Below are 24,814 nucleotides of genomic sequence, written 5' to 3'. Positions count from 1 at the left end.
TACGCCCGCCCTTCAGATTCCGGAACACGTCATAGGCGCGTCACACACTCTGGACAGGCACCTGGTTCTGGATGAAGACTGTTTATGGCTCATGTTAAGAGAGTAGATCTGGGCCGAGCGGTGGCGGGATTCAACCCAGGACTCAGGAGGCAGAGGCAGGAGGATCTCTGAGTTCGAGGCCAGCCTGGTCTACAGAGCGAGTTCCAGGACAGCCACACCTACACAGAGAAAGCCTGTCTTGGAAGAAAAAAAAAATAGATCTGGGATGAAGAGCGGAAGTGACAAGGCACTGCTCAAAAAAAATCCAAGATCAAAGGAAGTTGACCGGAAATTTCATTTACATAAGAATGTCGACCCTCCCTTAGCTCCTGTCCCTTGCAAAAACAAAAACGACTTGGGTTACATTTCCCTTCACGCCTCTGACCACATGGCCCCATAGAGAATGGCCACCTTTAGCTTCCGGAGCACAGGATCAAAGTGACGTCACCCTGACGGAGCCCTAGGAGAAACCCAGCCTCCGACGGAGCACTTCTAGGCCCCGGGGCGGCGAAGGTTACGTAATTTTCCCAGCAGCCCAACCTCGCCTTGCGCTGTCCTTAAGGCCGCGCCCGGCCCCCACGCCGCGCGCAGGCGCAGACCAGCCGTACGCATTCTACGTAACGGACGGCTGAAGCTACGTCAAGTGCAGAGTGCCGTGACTGAGCTACCTGTTCTGGGCTGTGTCCCAGTGACACCGCGGTCCGCAAAAATCTTTGCGACCTGAAGGCGGAGGCCAGACACAGGCAGGCTGGGTGGAGGTGGTGGCCTCAGAAGCCCCGGGCCGGGTTGCAGCCTCAGGTGCAGGTAGGTAGCGGGCCTTGACATGCTAGTCGGTGTGGCCGAGCCAGGCCGAGCGGTGACTAAGTTGCGTGGCCGCAGAACCAGGTACTGTTTCTCACCTAACCAACCCTTTATGTCTGGCTGGTGGTGACATGCATCAATCCTCGCAAGTTATCTCTCCCGAATTAAAAAAAAAAAAAAAGATTAAACTTCTGTCCATCCTTTTCTGGTCCATTTTTCAGTTGGACTTTAGGAGGGTTTAGGGTCTTATGAGTGGCTTTGAGCAAATTCCAAATCAGCAGAACAAAATCTGAGAAAATTTCTGGTGTGCAGCAGAAGAATGGAGCATAGACACTGGGCTTCCATGGTGGTGGAGGTAGGACCAGACACGAGAGGTTTCGCAGAAGCAGCCACTTCTACAGTCGACCTTAGCTGAAGGCTTCTAACATTCAACTTGTTTGTAGCCAACACTTTGAAAGAAGACGGGAATGTCTACATCGTTTCTAGAAACTTCACCGTTTTGACTAATGCCATAAAGACCCGAAAGGACGAGCAATGATAGCTTCACTCACCCGTTTTTTTTTAAGTCTGGAGTCAGGTGGTTGAGAGACTACTGAGTGAGCTTGCCCAAGATAATCAGACAGGCATGTTAATGCTTGTGCATGGCCTGGATTCTTGTGTTTGCTGCTTCAGAAGTCCTAGAGGCTGGATGACCTGGCAGAGAGTTGTGCATTTGAGAAATAGGTCGACAGGTGCTGCTGAGTCTTATTAGAAGGGAAGCCAGTGCACAAATGCCTTGGATAATTTTAACTTAAATAACCCTGAGGGAGCCTGGTTGTATGAATTGCACTAGAAATACTTCTGTAAAGCCGGGCGGTGGTGGTGCCCGCCTTTAATCCCAGCGCTTATCCCAGGGAGGCAGAGGCAGGTGGATCTCTGGATTCTGGGCCAGCCTAATCTACAAAGTGAGTTCTGGGACAGCCAGGATTAAACAGAGAAACCCTGTCTTTAAAAAAAAAAAAAAAGAGAAAGAAAAGAAAAATACTTCTGTGTTGTGAACATTCCGGGTATAGATTCAGCTAGAAATGACTGGACCTTTTGGGAGTTTGTTAATCAAGCTGACGATGGTAAGTAGTTACCTCTACTAGAAAAGGGGAACACTAAAGCAGAAGCTTTGTGTTTTGAGACAGTGTCTCACTCTTGCAGGCTGGCTTAAAACTCACTATGTAGGGCAGGGCAGGCCGGTGGAACTCTGGGTAGTCCAGTGCTGGAGTTACAGGATTGAGCCACTACACCCTGCTGCTCTGTTTCTTTCTTTTTTTAAATATAGGATCTAACTATGTAGTCCTGGCTGGCCTTGAACTGAGCATCTGCCTGCCTCTGACTCCTGAGTACTGGGATTAAAGGCAAGCGCCCGGTCCTACCAGCCCTCTGGAGTTTTTGAGACAGGGTCTCATGAAGCCTGGACAGACCAGGAACACTTTGTAGAGGAGGATGCCCTTGAACTTTGATCCCCCTGCCTCAGACTCCCAAGTGTTGAGATTACAGGAGTGTGCCACCACACCCAATTTTATATGGTGTTAGTATCATCCCAGGTACTCTACCAACCGAGTTACATACCCAGCCTCCCTTGTAACGTTTTAAAATTACATTCATTCATTCGTTCGGGTGAGAAAAGAAGGGAAGTATACCACTGTGTGAACCTAGAGGTCAGAAGACAGCTTATGAGACTTGGTTTTGTCCTTCTGCCATGTGGAGCCCAAGGGTAAAACTCAGGTCCTTAGGCTTGTTGGCAAGCCTTTTCCCACCAAGCTGTTCCATCAGCCCGCCCTTTGTAACAAGAAAATACGGTTTGGATGTTACACCATAGTTTAATCATCAGTACTAATACGCTCACACATATCCATCAGTGCCCTGTCAGTAATACTCTCACACGTATCCATCTTTTAGACTGAATGTCTATGCTTAAAAATAGATTTTGTTGCCGGGCGGTGGTGGCGCACACCTTTAATCCCAGCACTCGGGAGGCAGAGCCAGGCGGATCTCTGTGAGTTCGAGGCCAGCTTGGGCTACCAAGTGAGTTCCAGGAAAAGGCGCAAAGCTACACAGAGAAACCTTGTCTCGAAAAACCAAAAAAAAAAAAAAAAATAGATTTTGTTGTCGGGGCGGTGGTGGTGGCACACGCCTTTAATCCCAGCACTGGGAGGCAGAGGCAAGTGGATCTTTGTGAGTTCGAGGCCCGCCTGGGCTACAGACTGAGTTCCAGGAAAGGTACAAAGCTATACAGAGAAACACTGTCTCGGAAAAAAAAAAAAAAAAAAACTTTTTTTTTTGGGGGGGGGGTGGTTTTGGTTTTTTGGTTTTTTTTTTTTAGATAACTAAAGATACAGCTGGTGTTTAGATGAGGGTGCAGAATTGAAAACATAGTATAAATGATTTTGTTGGTTGAATTTTTTTGTGTTGTCTTCTGAGATTTCATGCAAAATTAATACTCTTTGGATGAGCCCATTCTGTCACTTAGTAGTTGTATTGATTAACATCTCTTGCATCTTCTTTCTGTGTTTAAGTATTCACACTTGTGATGATCATAGGGATGTTTATCCGGGAGAGCATGTCTTCAGGGCAAACATACAAACACACCAATCTGTAGGTAAATGGCTTGCTTTTTCAGTGCCGAGGGTGACGCCAACAGCTTTATGTATGTCAGAAGAATGTCTACAAGCTTCATCTCAGCCCTAGTGTTCTCAACCCATGGATTATTTTGTAACCATTTATATACAAATAGTTGTATCTTATTACTCCTCTGAACTCCTTAGTTCTTTTAGAAAGGTTTTAATAGTCTCTCAAAAGTACTTTTTTGGGGGGAAGAAAAGCCCATGGAATATAAGAACAGAAAAAGGATTTTGGAGACTCAAACCTAAAGAAATCAATAAGTTGTACACATTTTAACAGATAACTGCTGACAGGATCTGGATAGACCCCATACCAACGGCCTCACCTCATTGGTTTTTTGTTTTTTTTTTTTACATAGTATTTTCTGAATCCAAGAATATTGAGAGCCGGGTGGCGGTAGTGGCACATGCCTTTAATCCCAGCACTCAGGAGGCAGAACCAGGCGGATCTCTGTGAGTTTGAGGTCAGCCTGGTCTACAGAGCAAGATCCAGGACAGGCACCAAAACTACACAGAGAAACTCTGTCTCGAAAAACCAAAAAAAAAAAAAAAAAAAGAATTGAGAAAGAGAAACTCAGGAGGCATTTGTGAGGTTGGGTTTTTTGTTTTTTGTTGTTTTTTGTTGTTGTTCTTTAAGACAGGGTTTCTCTGTAACAGCTTGGGCTGTTCTGGAACTTGTTCTTTAGACCAGGCTGGCCTTGAACTCAGAGATCCACCTGCCTCTGCCTGCTGAGTGCTGGGATTAAAGACATGTACCACCACACCACTTCCCGGTGATTGTTTTGTTTTTTAATTAAGGGTCAGCCTGTAGGTTGGTCTGGCCTCGAGCTCAGTATGTAGCCAAGGCTGGCCATGGACTTCTGATCCTCTTTCTTTTTTTTTGTTTTTTGTTTTTTTGTTTTTCGAGACAGGGTTTCTCTGTGTAGCTTTGCGCCTTTTCCTGGAACTCACTTGGTAGCCCAGGCTGGCCTCGAACTCTCAGAGATCCGCCTGGCTCTGCCTCCCGAGTGCTGGGATTAAAGGCGTGCGCCACCACCGCCCGGCTGATCCTCTTTCTACCACCCAAGTACTGGGATTACAAGTAGGTACCAGCACACCTAGCTGGTTTGTAGATTACAAACAATTTACAAAATATGTTAACCATGGATGTAGAATGGTAGTTCACTTAGCACACACACTCTCTGTCTCTCACAGCATACTTTTTAAGACGCAATGAAAGCCTTCTATGCTTTCTGTGTGGTCCTTTTGGTGTTTGGGCGTGTCTCCGAAGCCAAGTTTGATGATTTCGAGGATGAGGAAGACATAGTAGAGTATGACGATAATGACTTCGCTGAGTTTGAGGATGTCATGGAAGACTCTGTTACGGAATCTCCTCAGCGAGTGCTAAGCACTGAAGATGATGAAGATGAGGCCACTGTGGAGTTGGAAGGGCAGGACGAAAACCAAGAAGGAGATTTTGAAGATGCAGATACCCAGGTAGGGCTTTTGTTTAAGACTGACTTAATTTGTTTGTTTATTTATTTATTTGGTTTTTCGAGAAGATGTTTCTCTATGTAGTCCTGGCTGTCCTGGAACTCACTCTGTAGACCAGGCTGGCCTTGAACTCACAGAGATCTACCTGCCTCACCAGGTGGATTTATTTTTATTGTATGTGCCTGAGTGTTTTGCCTGCATATAAGTGTACTGTGTGCACGCCTGGTTCCCCTGAAGGCTGGAGGAGAGAAGTGGATCCTTTGGACCTAAGCAGACATGTGGGTTCTGGGAACCAAATCCAGGTCCTCTGCAAGGGCAGCCAGTGCTCTTCATTTATGAGATGTTTCTCTAGTTCCACCAAACAGGGTGCTTATTGATTTACTGGAAAATCCAGAGAGAGGATGGAAAAATTTATTAGTGTTTTTCTCAAACAAAAACCCAAATATAGGGAGACTTTTGCTCTCTGGAATCTTCATTTTTGTTCAGTTAGAGCTCTTCTAGTTTATTCTCTCTCTCTCTCTCTCTCTCTCTCTCTCTCTCTCTCTCTCTCTCTTTCTCTTTGTTTTTTTTTTTTTTTTTAAGATAAGGTCCCTCCTCTCTAGCCCTGGCTGTCTTGGACCTGGCTTTGTAGACCAGGCTGGCCTCAAACTCACAGAGATCTGCCTGGTCTCTGCCACACTAGTGCTGGGATCAAAGGTGTGCACCATCACTACTCAGCTAAGCTCTTCTAAAGATTTTGTGGTGTGTTCCTACCTTGATAAAGCATTGTGTTTTCTGTGGTTACTGTAGAAGATAAGATCTGAACTGAGGATACATAATATATGAATGAGAATTTAGAACTTTGGTATAACAAATTATTTATTCATGCTGTATATTATCTCATTTTGTTTATTTTTGAGAAAAGATCTCACTTGTGTTTTGTTTTTCTTTTTACCATATTTTACTATGTGTGTACTTTGAAGAATTGAGTTCATACAATCAGGCTAATTAACATACTCTTCATCCACATAGTAAGAAGTAGAGAGAAAACAGGGACAAGGTTTATTCTATTAGAAAAATTTTTTTCTTTTTTTTTTTTTGAGGCAGAGTTTTGCTATATAGTCCTGACTGTCTTCGAACTTGCTATGTAGACCAGGATGGCCTCAAAATCACAGAAATCCACCTGCTTCCCAAGTGCTGGGATTAAATGCACTTGCCACCACACCCAGCTCTTTTACCAAATTTCAAATATGAAATGTGTTACTAAATATTACCATACGTGTTATTTTTCTGGAACTTACTTATCTTATGCCTCAAAGTTTGATATTTTGCTAAAAGCATTTTATATCTCTGTGTTCTGTACTTGTTGCCTACTAGTTATGTTTTCCTTCACAAATGTTACCCCAAAGTGGGGCACAACTGCGGGTACCGTTTGTAGACGTGACTGTGTTTTGTTTTTATAGGAGGGAGATACTGAAAGCGAGCCATATGATGATGAAGAATTTGAGGGTTATGAAGACAAACCAGATACCTCTTCTAGCAAAAACAAAGACCCAATAACAATTGTTGATGTAAGTATATAAGATTCCAAATTCCAAACTAAGCATTATTTCCATAACTGTAATCCATGACATACGGTGGGTATTGAAATAATGGTGCAATCTAATAAAGAGCTTAACATGAATTCTGATAAGCATCCATTGCTATGAAGCAGTTCCCAAACTGTAGTCTAGCCCTCCCACTTTTACTTAATTCAAGTAGTATAAGTGGACGACATTGGACGTGCTCTGGCAGGTGACTGACCTAGAGCCAGGTGGTGGTGACAGCAGCACACACCTTTGGTCCCAGCACTCTGGAAGCGTAGGCAGGCAGATCTCTGAGTTCCGAGTTCTCTGGTGTGCAAATCAAGTTCCAGGACAGCTAGGGCTACAGAACCCTATCTCAAAGAAACAAAAACAAAAACATGCCAAAACAAAATAAATAAAAAGCTGACCTAGAAGATCAAAATAGGCATATGTTTTGAAGTGTAACTTTTTTTGTTGTTGTTTAAAAGATTTTATGTGTGGTAGTGTTTTGTCTGCGTGTATGTTAAGTGCATCATGTGCATGCCTGCTGCCCTTGGAGGCCAGAGGCAGCATCAGGTCCCCTGGAACTGGAATAGAGATGGTTATAAGTTACCATATGGATGCTGGGAACCGAACCTGTGTCCTCTGCAAGAGCAGCCAGTGCTCCTAACCATTGAGTCTTCTCTCCAGCCACTAAAGTGTAACTTTTTTTCCAGTGACAGTAATATAAAGTATCCACTTCTGTTGGTGAGCTTTCTCATTTTTTTCATCCATTATTTAGACTCCATGTTCAGTCTCAGCCAACATTAAATGGGATTTTTTTTTTTCTTAAGGTCCCCGCACACCTCCAGAACAGCTGGGAGAGTTATTATCTAGAGATCCTGATGGTGACTGGTCTGCTTGCCTATATCATGAACTACATCATTGGGAAGAATAAAAACAGCCGACTTGCTCAGGCCTGGTTTAACTCACATAGAGAGCTTTTGGAGAGCAATTTTACCTTAGTGGGTAAGTTAAGCTGATTACGAGTCCAGCGGTCTGCGTGGGAACAGGCTGGTAAGAACAGTTTGTCCCCTCAGCAGAAATACCTAAATGCTTTCACAGACTGCTGACTACAATGTGTTTGTTTTCTCCAAGAATTCCATAAATATATAAGTTCATCATTTTTCATTAGTCAATAGTATAATTGCTAAATAGCTTTGAATACAGTCAGTGTGAAAAGAAGTTGTTAAAGTTCTGGTTAAAACAAGAAACTTTGTCATTTTAGGTAGTTTGATAAATAATTTCAGTTGGAGTTTTAGAACAGGGAAATCCCTCACAATTTCCTAAGTTCTGGGTACTTTGATTTTACTTCCACAGATGAGATATACATGAAATCTGTAGAGTAGCTAGCTGTGTGGTGTGGATTGTGAGGTTAAACTCTCTTCACACTCACTTAGCACTTTACATCTTCTTAGTAATAAGCTCCCTTCCATCTGCTGTTTATGCACATTTTAGTATGTACTTTACATGCATTGCATTCGGTTGTTTTAATTGTTTTTTAAATTATTTTGTTATTAATTTATTTATTGGAAGTGGACAGGAATGCTTGTGACAGAGGAAAGCAGGGAAAACAGCTTGTGAGAATCAGTTCTCTCCTTCCACATGTGGGTCCTGGATTCAGGTCATCAGATTTGGTAGCCAGTGCCTTCACCACTTGATCCATCTTGCTGGTCCATTATGTAGCTCTGACCAGGCTTGGACTGCCTTGTAGGTCAGTCAGGCTTGCCTCAAACTCACAGAGATTCTCCTGCCTCTGCCTCCCTAGTGCTGGAATTAAAGCCATGCACTATTAAGTTAGGCCTCACATGTTCTTTTTTTTTTTTTTTTTCTCGCCACATTGTTTTTTAATTGCTTTTTGTTGTTGCAACACTGTTAATGGGATGTAGTTTTCATTCTTGTAATAAAGAAACTAATGTTAAAGCTTATCTAAGGGATTAAATTGCAACCATATTGTTAGAACTATCTACCTGTTTACTAGTGGATGCTCTCCTCCCTGTTCCATAGTTTTTTAGGGTGTTTTTGATCAGGGAATTGGATGGGGGTGGTGGGGAAGCATTCTTTGGCTCATTGCCCTCCCTCTTCTTCATGCCAGAGTCCATAACTTTTTTTTATGGAGACAATAAAGAGTTTTAAAAGTAAAAAGAAGTCCCACCTCTACTAGCCTGTGCATCAACCCTCAGCACCCCAGCACATTGGCCTAGCAGATGACAAAGAACCAGTCTGTGTCCTTGACGCCCACCATCTTGGTGCCTGCTGTGCACGGGTAGCGATGGCAGAGACCATTCTCTCAGCTCTCTGCATAAAGTCACAGAGAAACATGAATGGATAGCAACGTAAAATGGTGGAACGGTGGAAATCGGTAATTTTGCACAGGAAACTTTGGGAGTTGTTGTTTGCTGTAGTCTTCCTGAAGTTCGTATAAAATTGAAATAAAATAATGATTTTGGTGATTTGGAATGTGTGGAAACTGCCATTGAACTCTCCTCTGTCAGAAGTAATTGGAATTAATGAAGCTCACACAGAAAATCCAGGCCCTTACATACAAATCTTGTAATGAAGATGGTTGGCTGAGAGATGACACTGAATATGTCTTCAAGACTAGATGAATTAATATGTGAAGAAGCAGATGGTAAATTTATACGTAAATCTATTGAGGCGTGAGCCCTTTAGAATAATACTGAAGTAAAAGCCACAGTGCCGTCCTTTAATCCCTCTCAGAGGAGATTCTCTGAGATAGCAAGCGTTGCTCTCCTAAAGTGATCCGAAGGTCCAGGGAATCAGATTCAGTGCTTTTACTCCTAGGGGATGATGGGACTAACAAAGAAGCCACAAGCACAGGCAAGTTGAATCAGGAGAATGAACACATCTATAACCTGTGGTGTTCTGGTCGAGTGTGCTGTGAAGGCATGCTCATCCAGCTGAGGGTAAGTAGGGAACCTGGTCCCACATTTGTATCTTTCCTTAATTTTTTTTTTTTTAGTGTGACTGCTAATATAAATTTAGTGCTTCATTCCTCCTTGTTTGATTTAAAATAAGGTCTGAGCATTATATTTCTAGTAGTTGTCAAATGAAGCATTGAGTCCCCTCCAAGGCCCTTCTGTAAGTGTAAGCTGCAAGGTATTGACTCATCTCTCTCATTTTTTTCAGTTCCTTAAAAGACAAGACTTACTTAATGTCCTGGCCCGGATGATGAGGCCAGTGAGTGATCAAGTGGTATGTATTCCTGCTGCTTTTCTTGGTATAAACTGAGTTATTTTCTTAGCTATTCCATTTCTGTTTGGATTGTGTTTGGAACTCCTGGCAGTTTGTGTCCATGGCAGAAAATGTGTGCTTTTCTACCTAAGCAGGTCAGGGTTCATGTGTTGGGAGGCCTCCACTTGCTCTTTTCAGGGAAGGAGATAATGTCTGTCACCACTTGTAACCGCTGGATTATCCTTACTAGAGAGAACAGTTGCCCATATAGTGTGCCCTGGTATCTGTTCTCCTTGTGTATACTTTTGCTTGATTTTTTTAAAATGTATCTAAGTGTGTAAATATGGGCACATGCATACCAGGGTACATGGGTGGAGGTCAGAGGACAGCTTTTGGGAGTCAGTTCTCGCCTTACATCTTGGGGTCTGGGGACCAAATTCAGGCCTTCAGGCTTGCATTGCGAGCAGCACATTTTAAGTCATCTCATCTCACCAGCCCCAGGAATACTTGTGTCTTTGACAAAACACTAGGTTTCTTCTCAAAGTTTATTTTGTTTTAGGTCTTTGTTTGGTTTTGTTTTGTTTTTAAAACATCAAATGATTCATTTTGGTTGAAAGAGCTCAAATCACAATCTAGGTTTTTGGGTGTACTATCTTCCATTTATTAAATGAACATTCATCTGCAAATTGTGCCCTCTGTCAAAAATGTTTCCTGTCTCCCTCCCAAAGAGAGAGACCACAGACAGGATTGCTGTTTTTGCTTTTTTTTTTAAATTATTTTCTTCTGGATTCTGAAATTTCCTGTGAATATAGAAGAACAGAAATCTTTTTTTTTTTTTTTTATTATAGCTGCCATTTACCAGGTCTTTCCCTACATTAGTATTACCCCCTTTTTTTAAAAAAAGATTTAAAATTTTTATGTGTGTGTGTGGCCTGCATGTCTGTCTGTGTACCACATGTGTGTCCAGGAGGTCAGAAAAGGGAGCTGGACCCCGTGGAACTAGTTACACATGGTTATGAACTACTATGTGGGTACTGAGAACTGAACCTGTGTCCTCTGTAATGGAGGACCTGTCATCAAGTGCTCCTAACCATTGAGCCATCCATCTCTAGCCCCACATTTTCCTTCTTCCACATACTGAGAATTTGGCCCAACCATTAAGAAATACAATTAGTATAACTAGAACCATGTTTTATCCTATCAGACTTCTTGGGTTTATAACACTGCCTGTTCCTATGCAGAATATTAAGAACTATTTACTTGTATAAGGATGTTTTCCAACAATGGCCAGTTCTTGGAGTCTCTAGACACAAGCTGGGATCCAACAATTCAGTCCTGACACTGCTTGAAATTATCTTTAGGTCCTATAGGTTGAAGGATTCAGGACCCCCCATTATCCCTACTTTTAAGGAAATTTCAAATCCCAGGGCACCCATACCATGTACACTTTTGGCTGATCACCTATGAATTGAGGGTTCCCATCACCTCCCTCCAGGTTGAATAATTTAGTAGAATGATTCACAGAATTCAAGAAAAACTTTGCTTAAATTTACTGACTTATTAAGGACACAACTCAGCAATAGCCAATTTAAAAAAAAAAAAAAATGAGGGAACGTGAAGCATAGTGGCGCACGCCTTTAATCCCAGCATTTGCGAGGCAGAGGCAGGTGGATCTCTGAGTTCCAGGCCAGCCTGGTCTACAGAAAGAGCTCCAGTCTGGCCAGAACTGCACAGAGAGACACTGTCAAAAAGGGAAGGAGGTATGTGGAGCTTCTTTGTCTTCTCCAAACATGCCACCCTTTTAACAGATTCAAAAGTTTAAAAATATGGAAGCATTCTGAATGTGGTTCAAGGGTTTCTGTACTGCAGAGCTCATTGCTCCTTCCCACAAGGGCCTTGAGTAGGGCTGAAAGGTCCAGCTCTCAGCCTTAGTGTTATCTCACGTTCAGCCCCATTCCTGAAGCCGTGTGGAGACCTTACATTAGCGCCAACTCAGGTTGATTGAAAGGGGTTCCCAATAAACAGTGAAGCTTACTGAAGGTTTTATCTTGGTGCCAGGAACCTGAGGCAAAACCCAGATATAATTCTTACACTTTTGGTTGTGAGCCTAGCCTTTACCATTGAGCTATCTGTCCACACCCCAGATATAATTCTTTTTTTTTTTTTTTTTTTGGTTTTTTGAGACAGGGTTTCTCTGTGTAGCTTTGCGCCTTTCCTGGAACTCACTTGGTAGCCCAGGCTGGCCTCGAACTCACAGAGATCCGCCTGGCTCTGCCTCCCGAGTGCTGGGATTAAAGGCGTGCGCCACCACCGCCCGGCCCCAGATATAATTCTTATATCACACTGTCCATTTGGATCCTGCTTATTGCTGACTTTTGTATTTGACTACTCAGTATGAACCGACATTAGTGTTGTGTTTCTTCATAACAAATTGCCACAAAACTGAACAGCTTAAAACAGTACCATTTGGGATTTGAGAAATGGCTCAGCAGTTGGGAGCACTGGCTACTTTTCTAGAGTGCCCAGGTTTGATTCCTAGCACCGACACCCATCTCGTAACTATCTGTAACTCTAGTTCCAGGGGATCCAGTACCCTCTCCTGACCTCCATGGGTGCTGCACACACATGGTTCACAGATATGCATGCAGGCCAACACTCATCCACATAGGATAGAAATAAGAAATCTTTTTCTGTTTCTTTTTTGAAACAGTCTCACTGTGTAGACCAGGCTGACCTCAGACTCACAGACATCTGCCTACCTCAGCCTCCTGAGTGCTGGGATTAAAGGCATTATGTCCCCATGCCCAGCAAAATTAAAAAAAAATTTTTTTTGAGACCTTGTCTCAAAAACAAAAACAAAACTAACAAACAAACCAACACCATTTATTATTTCACAGTATCGATACACGAGTAGTCCAGTGTAGGTTAGCCGGGTGCTCTACTTAGGTCTGTGAGGCTGAAAACAGTGTGAACCAGGCTGTGTTTCCTTCTTCACAAGCTCATTCAGATTTTTGTCTGAATTCAGTCTCTTGTATTTATTTATAGGTACCTATTTTCTCGGTATCTGCCAACTGGGAATTACTCAGGTCTTGGGGGCGTTACCCTCAGGTCTTTATACCCATCCCTTGATGATCACTTTTGCCCCAAAGATTCTCTTCTTCTGCTAGGGCCCAGTTACTTTTCATATCTTGCTGGATTATGTGTAATACCTAAGACAATGCCCCTTTCTGTTAATTTGAATCAACTGATTAGGAGTCTTCTGCCATTATATCTGAATCCTGCTCAAGGGGAAAATATATATCGCAGAAGACTGAACTCTTCAGAGCTATTTAGAAATCTATCCATCATAGAACCTAACAAGTCTTGTTTTTGTCTTCTTTTTACAGCAAATAAAAGTAACTATGAATGATGAGGACATGGATACGTATGTGTTTGCTGTTGGCACTCGCAAAGCTTTGGTGCGACTGCAAAAAGAGATGCAGGATCTGGTATGTCCAGTTGCTGGAATGCAGATGTGTAGACACTGCCTCTTTTTCCTTTTTGAATGAGTCAACCACCCAGTATGATGAATGAATGTAACTTAGCGGCTGTGCTGTGGGGGGTTTATTTGGAGCATTGTGTGCCTTCCTACCCGTGTCCTGCAAGGGCAGGGAACAAAAGCAACAGAAAAAAATACAATCTGTAACTACCACTAAGGGGAAAGGCTCTGGGAAAGAGCTTGGTGACCTTAGTCCTCCAGGTCTTCTTCATCATCCTCCTCCTCCTTCTCTTCCTCAGAGGCTGCCAGGGCCTGCTCCTGTGCAGCCTTCAGGGCCTGCTCCTCCTCCACCGTGGGGTCACTCATCTCCATGATCTCAGGGCCGCTGGGGTACTCCTGCTGAATCGGAGCTGGCAGGGATGGGTTGAAGTTCTCAGGGCTGTACTTGTGACCCCAGCCAATGTAGAGGTTCTCAAACTTCTTGCCAATGGCGTAGGCGTAGGCCCCTGGCCAGAGGTTGGAGCACCCGATGGCCACCGAGTACTGCAGACTGAGGCTGCAGGAGATGCGGGTGGTCCAGGGCGACAGGTGCATGATTTCTGCATCTTCCGAGAGAGGAGTCAGAAGAGGAGGACTGACATCCTGCTCCACCTCCTCCATCCCCTTGTCCGCCTTCTCTTCTTCCTCCCCTAACAACTCCTCCTTCTCCTCCTCCTCCTCCTCCTCCTTCTCCTCCTCCTCCATCTTCTGCATTGGGTTCACCCACGTACAGCGGCCCTGAGGCAGGATGTGCTGCATGTGATGTACCCAGTTGGCCATGGAGTCCATGAGTTCCAGCACTGAGATGCCCTCAAAATCGGGGTTCTCCTGGAACGAGTCACGCCCCGTGCAGCCTCATTGCCCTCCTCCTTGACGAACTGGTAGAAGCCCAGCGGGCTGATGACACAGCCTCTTTATTACAAAGAAGTTCAGCTTTGTAGTACAGCACAGGTCTGTCTCTCAGGTGTTAAGTACCACTTCAAAATAGGTAGTACCTACCTAACCTTTTGGGGGGAAAATTTTATAATAAAATACTATGTTTCATGTTTTTATTTTCTTCCAGAGTGAGTTTTGTAGTGATAAACCTAAGTCTGGAGCAAAATATGGACTGCCAGACTCTTTGGCCATTCTGTCAGAAATGGGAGAAGTCACAGAAGGAATGATGGATACAAAGGTAAATACAATAAAAGATTCTGTGCATAGTGCACATCTGTAATGGCAGCTACTCTAGAGGTTGAGGCAGGAGGATCATGAGTTTCAGACCAGGCTAGGTAGTACAGCTAGAGACTGTCTCCAAAAGAATAAATAAATAAAAATCACATACTAAATTTTATTTTACTTTTTTGAAACAACAGGTAAATAATCTGTGACTACAGATCATTCATGGTAAACATTTTCTGTGAGACTTATAGTCATCTAACTGATTTTGATCAATTGGGTAAACACAGCCCTTGCTTATACTAGAAACAGTAGCAAAGCAACACCATTTTAATGAGGCATTGGCCAGCTGTCGTGTTGAGAGGGTCGTCTTCCTTAAGCTGGGTCAGGTATTCTCTGGTGCCGTACACTAGTCACAGTTATGTATTCCTTCCTCACACTGACATAACCGGTCAGAGGACGGTCAGTCCAGGAGACAGCTTGCCAGTTAGCAATGTGCAATCTTAAGGACTCTAGTGTGTATCTCAGCATCAAATCTGCCTAACGAGCCAAGTGTCCTATCACTCCAGCTTTGAGAGAGAGAGATGGCACTCACTGGCTTCCCGGGTGCACCGTGCTCACACACTCGTACACACACACACTCATTCACAGTAAAATAAAAAGTTCTCTAGAAGAACTAATGACTTTCAAGCTTTCAAGGTTTTTGTTTGGTTTTTTTGAGATGGAGTCTCACTATGTAGGCCCTAGCTAGCCTGGAGCTCAAAGAGATCTGCCTGCCTCTGTCCATTGGATGCTAAAATTAAAGGTGTGCGCTACCACTCCAAGCCAACTTTCAAGTATTTTAGTGGGTTTTTTTGTTGTTGTTGTTATTGTTTGTTTTGTTTTAAAAATTACAGCCTTAATCCTTTGATGGTGTTATTTAGTCATTCATGAGTTTAGATGTCTAAGTAAAGGTGAGCACGCAGGGCAGGCACTTGTGATCTGTCATGGGAGAGGCTAAGGCCGGAGGATGGCTGCAGAGAACCGTTCCTTTTTTGTTTCTTTGGTTTTTCAAGACAGATTTTCTGTGTAACAGTTCTGGCTGTCCTGGAACTTACTTTGTAGAACAGGCTGGCCTCGAACTCGCAGAGATCCGCCTGCCTCTCCCTCCTGAATGCTGGGATTAAAGGCGTGCGCCACCTCTGGCCAAGAACCATTTCTTTAAGCTGAAGGTAAGGGCTGAATTGATGGCTCATTAGGCAATTCTGGTTTTTTGGGTTTTTTTTTTTTTTTTTTTTCTTTTAAGAAAAAGGTATTTTAGTCTGAATGACATTTTATAAAAATAAGAATTAAAAGATAAATATATAAAAGCTTGGAAACGCACCAAACTCTAGTTAATATTCTTTTTTTCTTTTGTTTTTCAGATGGTTCACTTTCTTACACACTATGCTGACAAGATTGAATCTGTCCATTTTTCAGACCAGTTCTCTGGTCCAAAGATTATGCAAGAGTATGTATGACATACAAGTATTAAAATTCATCTTCCTTATTGGTTCTATGTTGGAATACCACAAAGTACCTCTGCAGTTTCTTTACCAAGTGGGAAAGTAAAATTGGTAATGAATGTCCTCCCACCTAGTGGGCATAAGAAGCCGCTGGCAGCCTCCTTGACCCAGCATGCTTGTGTCACTGACCCAGTGACCTTCAGAAGGAAGGGCTGGTACTAAGAAATTGCAGCTGGTCCACCCTTCACTACATCTAAATTTGTGATGTTTGACTTTAAATATAAATCTATGTATTTTGTATTTTATCGCCTTGTCTCACTTCCCTTTTGAATACCTGGGTGTGTTTTTAAATGACTTCAGTACCCATGGTTTCTGGTTTACAGCAGTATTGTTCAGGTGTACAGTATTGTTCATGGTTTGGGCTTGAATTTGTTATTGGATTTGCAGCCAGTCTCTGGAAAGCATAACTAAATCTACTTCTGATAGAGAATGGGTTCTGACCTGATTATTAGTTGCAGGCTACTCTCTATACTACTCTATGGGGTTGAGTATAACTAAAAGCCATTCTGGACCAGGTGTGGTGGTACAGGTCTTTGATCTCAGCTTTCAGAGGCAGGAACAGAAGGAGCTCTGAGTTCATTCTGGGAGCTATGGGGTTCATTTCCCAATACCAGAATAAGAGTAGCAGTAACAGAATGTATTTTGGATTTAGTTGTGTGGAGATTACTCAGGTCCTTATGCTTGGAGATGGTTACATCATCCTCGCCTTGCTAAACTTAGTAACAACACCTGGGACAAAGTATTACATTGTAGCTTTCTCAAGCCTCTGGTTGGGGGTGGAGCAGAAGTCAATTGTTTGATAGTCAAAATTTGCAATAAAATGACAGAACAAAATTATAAACAGTGCTCACTCCAAATCCATGAAGGATTGTTGGTTGGATAACCCCTACCATACCAAAGTCTCAGGATGCTTGAGTCTCTCCTACATAAAGTGATGTGTTTGCAGTAACATACATAGCCTTTTTCACAGGAAACCATCTGTGGGTTCTTGTAATACCTGAATTACAGTTACTAAGTGCTATTAAGTAATTGTTAAACTGTATACCTCAACTTTTAAAGAATAATGACCAAGAAAAAAGCGAAAGTTGGGGGTTGGAGAGCTAACTTATGCTTAAGAGTGTATTGCTGCCGGCTTGACTTAGAGATGCAGAGTACATACAGTGCTGTTATTAGTGGGTATCTGCCCAACTGAGTCAGATGGGTGGCTTGTGTGCATGGAAAGTGCCTTCGTATGTTTGTTCTCTCTTACCAAACTTCTCTTTCATGACAGGGAGGGCCAGCCTTTAAAGCTGCCTGACACCAAGAGGACACTACTGTTTACATTTAACGGTGAGTATTCTGGGTCCTGTCTGGCTATTCTTAGCTTCCTCGAAAATGTTTTTGAGATTGCTTTTCCTTCTGAAATAATAGCTCTAAAACTACAGCATCGCTAACCTCCTTCCTCCTTGCTGATTTCTGGCTTCCTCTAAGGAGCTAGTTTGTTAGCATTAAGAAAGACTGCCAGCCCAGAAGTGGTAATGCTGCCATTGACTCAGTGGGAAATGGCTTTGTTTTCCAGTGCCTGGCTCGGGTAACACGTACCCAAAGGATATGGAGGCTTTGCTCCCCCTAATGAACATGGTGATTTATTCTATTGACAAAGCCAAAAAGTTCCGACTCAACAGAGAGGTAAGACCCAAAGCCTTTCTTACAAACCGGCACCTTTTACTGTTGGTTTTCCCCAGTGGGCAGCGGCTGTCAGTGACTGCAACTGAATCTTGGCTACTTGACTTGAAGTGCAAAGGGAAATAGTTTTTTTTTGTTGTTGTTGTTTTGTTTTTGTTTTTTTTTTTTTTTTTTTTTTTTAAGATTTATTTATTTATTAGGTATACAGCATGTATGACTGCAGGCCAGAAGAGGGCACCAGATCTCATTACAGATGGTTGTGAGCCACCATGTGGTTGCTGGGAATTGAACTCAGGACCTCTGGAAGAGCAGTCAGTGCTCTTAACCTCTGAGCCATCTTTGATTAAAGGCATGCACCACCGCCACCCAGCGCAAAGGGGAATAGTTTTACCAAAGAATGCTCAGTGGGGTTTTCTCCTGTGGGATGGAAATGGGTTTCTTATGAAAACTTTGTTTCCTGGGGAAGGGTAAACAAAAAGCAGATAAGAACCGCGCACGCGTGGAAGAGAACTTCCTGAAGCTGACACACGTGCAGAGACAGGAGGCTGCGCAGTCCCGGCGTGAGGAGAAGAAGAGAGCCGAGAAGGAGCGGATCATGAATGAGGAAGACCCTGAGAAGCAGCGCAGGCTGGAGGTGAGACACCCCTGCTGCTGGGCCTGCTGGGTTTGGCTGTTTTATATGTTTTGAGATTATAATATAATTGTATCATTCCCCCTTTCTTTTCCTCTCTCCAAAACTTTCTGTATACATAGCCCCTCCCCAGCTCTCTTCAGATTCATGGCCTCTTTTTTTGTTGTTGTTGCTGTTATGTGTGTGTGTGTGTGTGTGTGTGTGTGTGTGTGTGTGTGTGTGTGTGTAAATGTACAAGCACAACCTGTTTATTCTGTATAATGTTGCTTGTTTGTATATTTCCATGGCTGACCGTTTGGTATTGGCTCGCTGGTTGGTGTGCTCTTCCCTGGGAAGACTATTTCTCCAGCTCTCCGCGTTCTTTGTCTAAGGTTGAGGCTTTGTGAGAATTCCCCAAAACTAGTTTGTTTTTAATTACCCAGATGTGGGCTGGAGAGATGGTTCAGAGGTTAAGAGTACTGACTGCTCTTCTAGAGGACCCAGATTCAATTCCCAGCACCATGTGGCAGTTCACAACTGTCTGTAACTCCAGTTCTAGGGGATCTGGCACCCTCACACAGACATACGTGCATGCAAAACACCAATGCACATGAAAATAAATAAATCTTAATTATCCAGATGCCTATTTGTACCATACTGTCTACTATGATGATCCTGTGTAGAGATGTAGGCTAAAAGTTGAATACTCTTCCGCATTTGGGATATGTTGTCATTTGACGGCACTTTATTCCCCTTCCAAGCCATACTAAGTTGAGTTTGTGTATCTGGAATTACCCTCTTTACCCACCACAGTCCCATTTCAGATCAAACAATTAGAAAGAAATCAGGGACTAAAAGACACTGGCATATACACCTTATATTTAAGTAAACTTGTCATGGAAAGTTAGGGTTTGATACAGAAGTAGTGAATTCTGAGGTTTGAATGACATTCTTCAGATAAAGGAGGCTCCTGCCAAGAAAACAGGAGCTGCTGCTGTGTGGGTATGTAGGTGCCAGGAGTCAGTCACTAATGTGTCGTGAGAGGTGTTCAAGAAACCTTAACGCTGCTCCTGTGTGTGCCGCATGCTTTTTTTTTTTTTTTTTTCTCACTCCACAAGGTAAAAAAACAAACCCTTGTGGGGGTTTTGTGGTTTTGTTTTTTAACTTTTTCATGTCCTCTTGCTTTCTTGATTTTGTTTGGAGAGATGGACGGACAGAGCAGGGTGGTGGTAAAGAGACACGTAGACGTGTACAAAGGACAGACTCGGGTGTCATTTGAAAGGTGCTGTTCGTTTTGGTGTGTGTGATGCTGGCATTACACTTAGTCTTGTACATGCTAGGAAAGTGCTTTACTGCTGGCGTGTTCCTGGCCCTGCTTTTTTGCCGGGGAGAGGAGCATACAGGGACAGCATCTCTCTCTGGCCTGGAACTCACTTAGTAGGCTAGGCTGCCTGGCCAGCGTCACTCTTCCTCAGCAAGCGCCTGCCACCACACCAGACTTGACACAGGCTCTAGGGATGTACTTGGGCCCTCGTGCTTCTAAGACAAGCATTCCATCGACTGAGCTCTCTCTCTAGCCCTTAATGGCTGTGTTCATCCTAAAAATATCACTGTTTTTAGTGCTGTCTTCATAAATAAAAATGACTTTTTGGTGTATACACATGGAAAATTTGCATTAAGAATCATCAATATAAGAAAAAAATAACAAAAAAAAGAAAAGAATCATTAATAGGTATTATCTTTCGGTTTTTTTTTTTGTTTTTTTTGTTTTTTTTGTTTTTTTTTTTGTGAAGAAGGAAGTTCTCTTTTTCTGTGGTTTGAGACTCCAGTGGTTTAAAGGGAAAGGGGCCCAGGACTTAACCTGGGTGAGTTGGTAAGCTTCTTACAGAAACTTTTTTAAAAAAAAAACAACCAGTTTAAAGCCTGGCGGTGGTGGCACACGCCTTTAATCCCAGCACTCAGGAGGCAGAGCCAGGTGAATCTCTGAGTTCGAGGCCAGCCTGGTCTATAGAGCGAGATCCAGGACAAGTACCCAAACTACACAGAGAAACCCTGTCTCTAAAAACCAAAAAAAGAAAAAAAAAAAAGACATCATTTCAAAACAATGTCTTACAACACACATTGGCCTGGAACTATGTAGCCAAGGTTGGCCTCAAAGTGTAATCCCTCCTGCCTTAGTCTTCCAGATGTTTGGATTGGAGTGTGTTATCATGATTGGCTTGCAGTTATCTTTATAAGTATCTTCAAGAGTGTTCTCTGCTGCAAGACTAAGATTTTTAATGAAAGGCCCACACCTTTAATCCCAGCACTTGGGAGGTAGAGGTAGGCAGATCTCTATGAATTCTAGGCCAGCCTGGTCTACAGTGAGTTCCAGGATAGCCAGGGCTATATAAAGAGACCCTGTCTCAAACTCCCCCTACTCCCCAAAAGGGAGTTTGAATAATAATAGGGGTGAGTAGACCTCTGGTGCCCATGGAGACCAGAGGCATCAGACCCCTTGGAGCTGGAATAACCGCAGTTGTGAGCTGCCTGACATGTGCCTGGAACAGAACTTGGGTCTTCTGCAAGAGCAGCGTGAACTCTAACCACCAAGCTGTTCTCCAGCCCCCGGTTTTTTCATTGTGTGCTCAGAGCTTAATTTGGATCTTTCTCTCCCCCTCCCTATTTCACAGGAAGCTGCTTTGAGGAGAGAACAAAAGAAGCTGGAGAAGAAGCAAATGAAAATGAAACAAATCAAAGTGAAAGCCATGTAAAGTCACCTCGAGGGCTCCGCCCATCCACCTGTAAGCTCTGCGCCCACTGGAAACGGGAAAAGCACGAGTCCGTTTCCCCTAAAGTTCACATATTCCTGTGACTGAGAAGTCCTTAGTCCACCCTCCCCTCCTCTTGGTTTGGAGTTCTACAGAGGCTGTAGATACATTGAAAGGGCTCTTTCACTTATTTCCTCCCTCATAATCAAATTAGTTTGATTATTTTATAAAAGAATGGTATATAAAGTACGTGTAGTTTAAAATATTTTTAAATTATTACGTGAATTATCAGTGCTTTGGTGTTTGAAGAACAATCATGAAATTTCTAGATGGGTTGTTGCTTTTTGTTTAAACTGGGCAATTGGAGTAACTGTGGAGACTGACTCTAAACCAAGACCCCCAGAGTTCCTATTGGAATTGCACAATAAACATTGCTTGTTGTTTTCCTGTGTCACATTAAACTTGTGAAAGAAGTGGAATTTAGAACCAGTATGTGGTGATGACTTCAGATACCCTAGAACATAGTGCAGTGTGTTTGGTTGTGTGTGGGCAGTGCTGACGACAGTATTATAGGAGGAAAGCTCTAGGTGTTAGGATACTGTAAGTCCATGGAAGAGTCTAGAGGCAGGAAGTACAGGAGCAGTTTCTCCTTGCCTGGTACTATGAGCTAATGACAGTGTGAGTGCTGAGTTTGAAGTAGTTGGATGTTTATTTTTCCTGAGTAAGAAATGCATGAAAAGCGAGCTGCTTCACCTAGCTCCCATCACCGCTCTGTGAGGTCATAGTGCTTTGCTTGGTTGCTGCAGCCTGTTGGGTCTTCACGGAGAAGCTGTTCTCTGTCTTACACGGCCTCCTTTCTTCTCTCTCTGCTTCTTTCTTGTCCACAGTTGAGGCCGGTACATACTTTCTTGAAACAAATAGCCATCGATCTGCATAAGTATGCTTTTAAAAAGTGAGCTTTCTTAAATGGTTGAGAGTTTTGTCTGCCTCCTGAGGTGGAAGCTTTCATGGGGAGAGGCCCCCCCATCTGCATAAGCATTGGCTTGTTGAGATCTCTGCATTTTATAAATGCTTCCTACTGAGAAAGCATTTTTTAAGTCACTCTTTGTACCAGGTAATTTTTGCTGGGATGGGAAAGAGTTGTTTTTGTTTTTGTTTTTTTTTTTGGGGGGGGGACTGGGTGATGGGTTTTTGTTGATGCTTTCTGTGTTCTGAGGCGGTAACAGTGAGTTGTGGTGAAAACAGTGTGTGCTGTTGCCTTGGGAATTATATGGAGTTTTTCATGTGGCTTTGTCTAGGTTAATAGAAATTGTGTGCGCTGGGATATGCAGGTGTATGCTTTTTAACAGTTCACAAGTTTTAAGTTATTAAGAATAACACAAAATTGAATCACTTTAAGGCCATATGATTCTAGACTTAACATTGTTTTACAAATCTTTAAAATACATTTTAGAATCAAAATTGATGTGCTTAGTTATCTTTGAGTAATATAAGCTTTCTTAAAGTCCCATACATTCGGACTGTGGCAGCTAATTTTGTAATTTAAGCATTCATATGAACTACCTATGACATGTATTAAAAACTGTTGACAAAATCTGAGAGTGCCTCCTTGACTTTTTGGAATTGTCCTACAAGAATATACACACACATGCCGGGCGGTGGTGGCTCACGCCTTTAATCCCAGCACTCGGGAGGCAGAGGCATATGGATCTCTGTGAGTTCGAGGCCAGCCTGGGCTACAGAGTGAGATCCAGGAAAGGCACAAAGCTACACAGAGAAACCCTGTCTTGAAAAACCAAAAAAAAAAAGTTAGCACTAAAATAGTTTTCCCTTAAAAGTGTTAATCTTGAATATTCCTTTGTAGTTACCACTTAACACTTTGGTGTATTTTATATTCTAAAGCCCTGTATGTTGCTTCAGAAAGGGTCTCACTATGTAGCCCAAGTTGGCCACAGTCTAACTCCTGATTCTCTTGGAGTTGGCTGGCCTTGAACTCAGAGCTCTGCCTACCTTTGCTTCCCGAGTGCCGGAACTAAATGTGTGTGCCCCTGCACTCAGCCCACCTTAGCCGCATATGTTATTAATGAGCTCTTCTTAGTCAGCTTTCTACCATTGGGACAAAATAGCTGAGATAGTAAACTTAAACTAGGAAAAGTTCCTGGACTTTGCCCTCTTGCCCAGGGGAGACAGCTTGTAGTGGGGCAAAGCCATTTACTTCACAGTGGTCAGGGTGCTGACAGATAGGAGGGCAGGGGTTCTAATAGCTCAAGGACACAGCCTCAATGATCTGACTTCTGTCTACAGTTTCCATCATCTACCCGTAGTGCCTGTCACTGGCTATTGACTCAGTCTTTACCATGGCATTTTGGGTGGACTTTTAAGATTCAAGCCATTATAGTATTTTCCTTGGGTTAAGACATCTTATTATGCATCAGTGGACCAAGTGAGGAGAATCTTGTTTACATCACACTGGAAAGAAACCATGCTTTCCAAATCCCTTTGCCTGGAGTTCTGAAATATAAAACAAAGACTTGGCTTCAGCATCAGTAAAACCAATTGCTAGGACCAGTGAGATGGTTCAATGTTGATGTTAGAGGATATAAAAGAGACCCATAGGGGTGGCTTCTATTACAAACTACTGAAACAAAAGTAAAAGTAAAAAGAAGCCTGGCTGGGTGTGGTGTCATGTGTCTTTAATCCCAGTGTTTGGTGATCAGCAGAAGATCTGATTGCAAGAGGATGGTAACAGGACTGGAGAGAAGGTTAAGGGTAAAGAGCACTTACTCCCCTTGCAAAGGACCCACATCGAAATCTCAGCTAACTCCAGCTCTAGGGGATCTGCTGCCCTCTTCTGGTCTCTGCAGGCAACTGCATTCACATGCATCTGAACATAAATAAAATCTTTAACAAAGGGAGACAGTGTTATCTTTGTACAAGTTCACCGTGGTCTCAACCCTCTGAATTTGAGAAGGAGTAAAAGAAAGCTATGATTTTTCCTAATGGTAGATCGTATTGCTTGCTTGCTTTGTTTTTGAGACAAGGTCTCATCTATAACACAGACTGGCCTGGCATTCATGGCATTCATGGCAATGCCCCTGCCTCAGCCTGGAGTGCTGGGGAGATAGGTGTGTACCACCACATCTACTTGTTTTCTGAGAGGACTACTTGCTGAGTGTTACTTAAGCTAGTTTCCAACTCATGGGCTCAGTTTTCTTGCATTGGCTTCCCAGGCAGCCAGGGGTGCACTACCACACTCAACTTACTACTGTCCTACCTACCAACCTTTTGAGACAGGATCCTATGTATTCCAGTTTCTGATGCTCACCCTGGCCTTTTTTTTTTTTTTTTTTAAAGATTTATTTACTTTTTTTTTTTTTAAAGATTTATTTATTTATTATGTATATAGTGTTCTGTCTGCACATATCCCTGCAGGCCAGAAGAGGGCACCAGATCTCATTATAGATGGTTGTGAGCCACCATGTGGTTGCTGGGAATTGAACTCAGGACCTCTGGAAGAACAGCCAGTGCTCCTAACCACTGAGCCATCTCTCCAGCCCCAATTTATTTACTTATTATGTATACAGTGTTCTGCCTGTATGTGTCCTTGCAGGCCAGAAGTGGGCACCAGATCTCATTACAGGTGGTTGTGAGCCACCATGTGGTTGCTGGGAAATGAACTCAGGACCTCTGGAAGAGCAGTCAATGCTCTTAACCACTGAGCCATCTCTCCAGCCCACCCTGGCCTTTTTTTGTTTTGTTTTGTTTTTCGAGACAGGGTTTCTCTGTGTAGCTTTGCGCCTTTCCTGGAACTTGCTTTGGAGACCAGGC

The 24,814-nt window shown here is 43.1% G+C and overlaps 1 protein-coding gene across 1 annotated transcript; it reads left to right on the top strand.

The window, feature by feature from the left end:
- The first annotated feature begins 288 nt into the window (after positions 1 to 288).
- On the top strand, positions 289 to 22,585 carry Ccdc47 (coiled-coil domain containing 47). Its single transcript, XM_059271979.1, has 13 exons — positions 289 to 843; positions 4,686 to 4,967; positions 6,407 to 6,514; positions 7,342 to 7,516; positions 9,353 to 9,474; positions 9,698 to 9,763; positions 13,129 to 13,230; positions 14,323 to 14,433; positions 15,821 to 15,906; positions 17,232 to 17,290; positions 17,520 to 17,629; positions 18,093 to 18,260; positions 20,909 to 22,585. Exons 2-13 carry the CDS (start codon positions 4,704 to 4,706, stop codon positions 20,987 to 20,989), a joined length of 1,452 nt encoding a protein of 483 aa, XP_059127962.1. The 5' UTR covers positions 289 to 843; positions 4,686 to 4,703; the 3' UTR covers positions 20,990 to 22,585.
- Positions 22,586 to 24,814: the final 2,229 nt, after the last annotated feature.

This window comes from Peromyscus eremicus, chromosome 8a, assembly GCF_949786415.1.
Source record: "Peromyscus eremicus chromosome 8a, PerEre_H2_v1, whole genome shotgun sequence".
Lineage (NCBI taxonomy): Eukaryota > Metazoa > Chordata > Mammalia > Rodentia > Cricetidae > Peromyscus > Peromyscus eremicus.
Note: the sequence above shows the minus strand (reverse complement) of the source record. Positions and strands in the feature narration are given on the sequence as shown.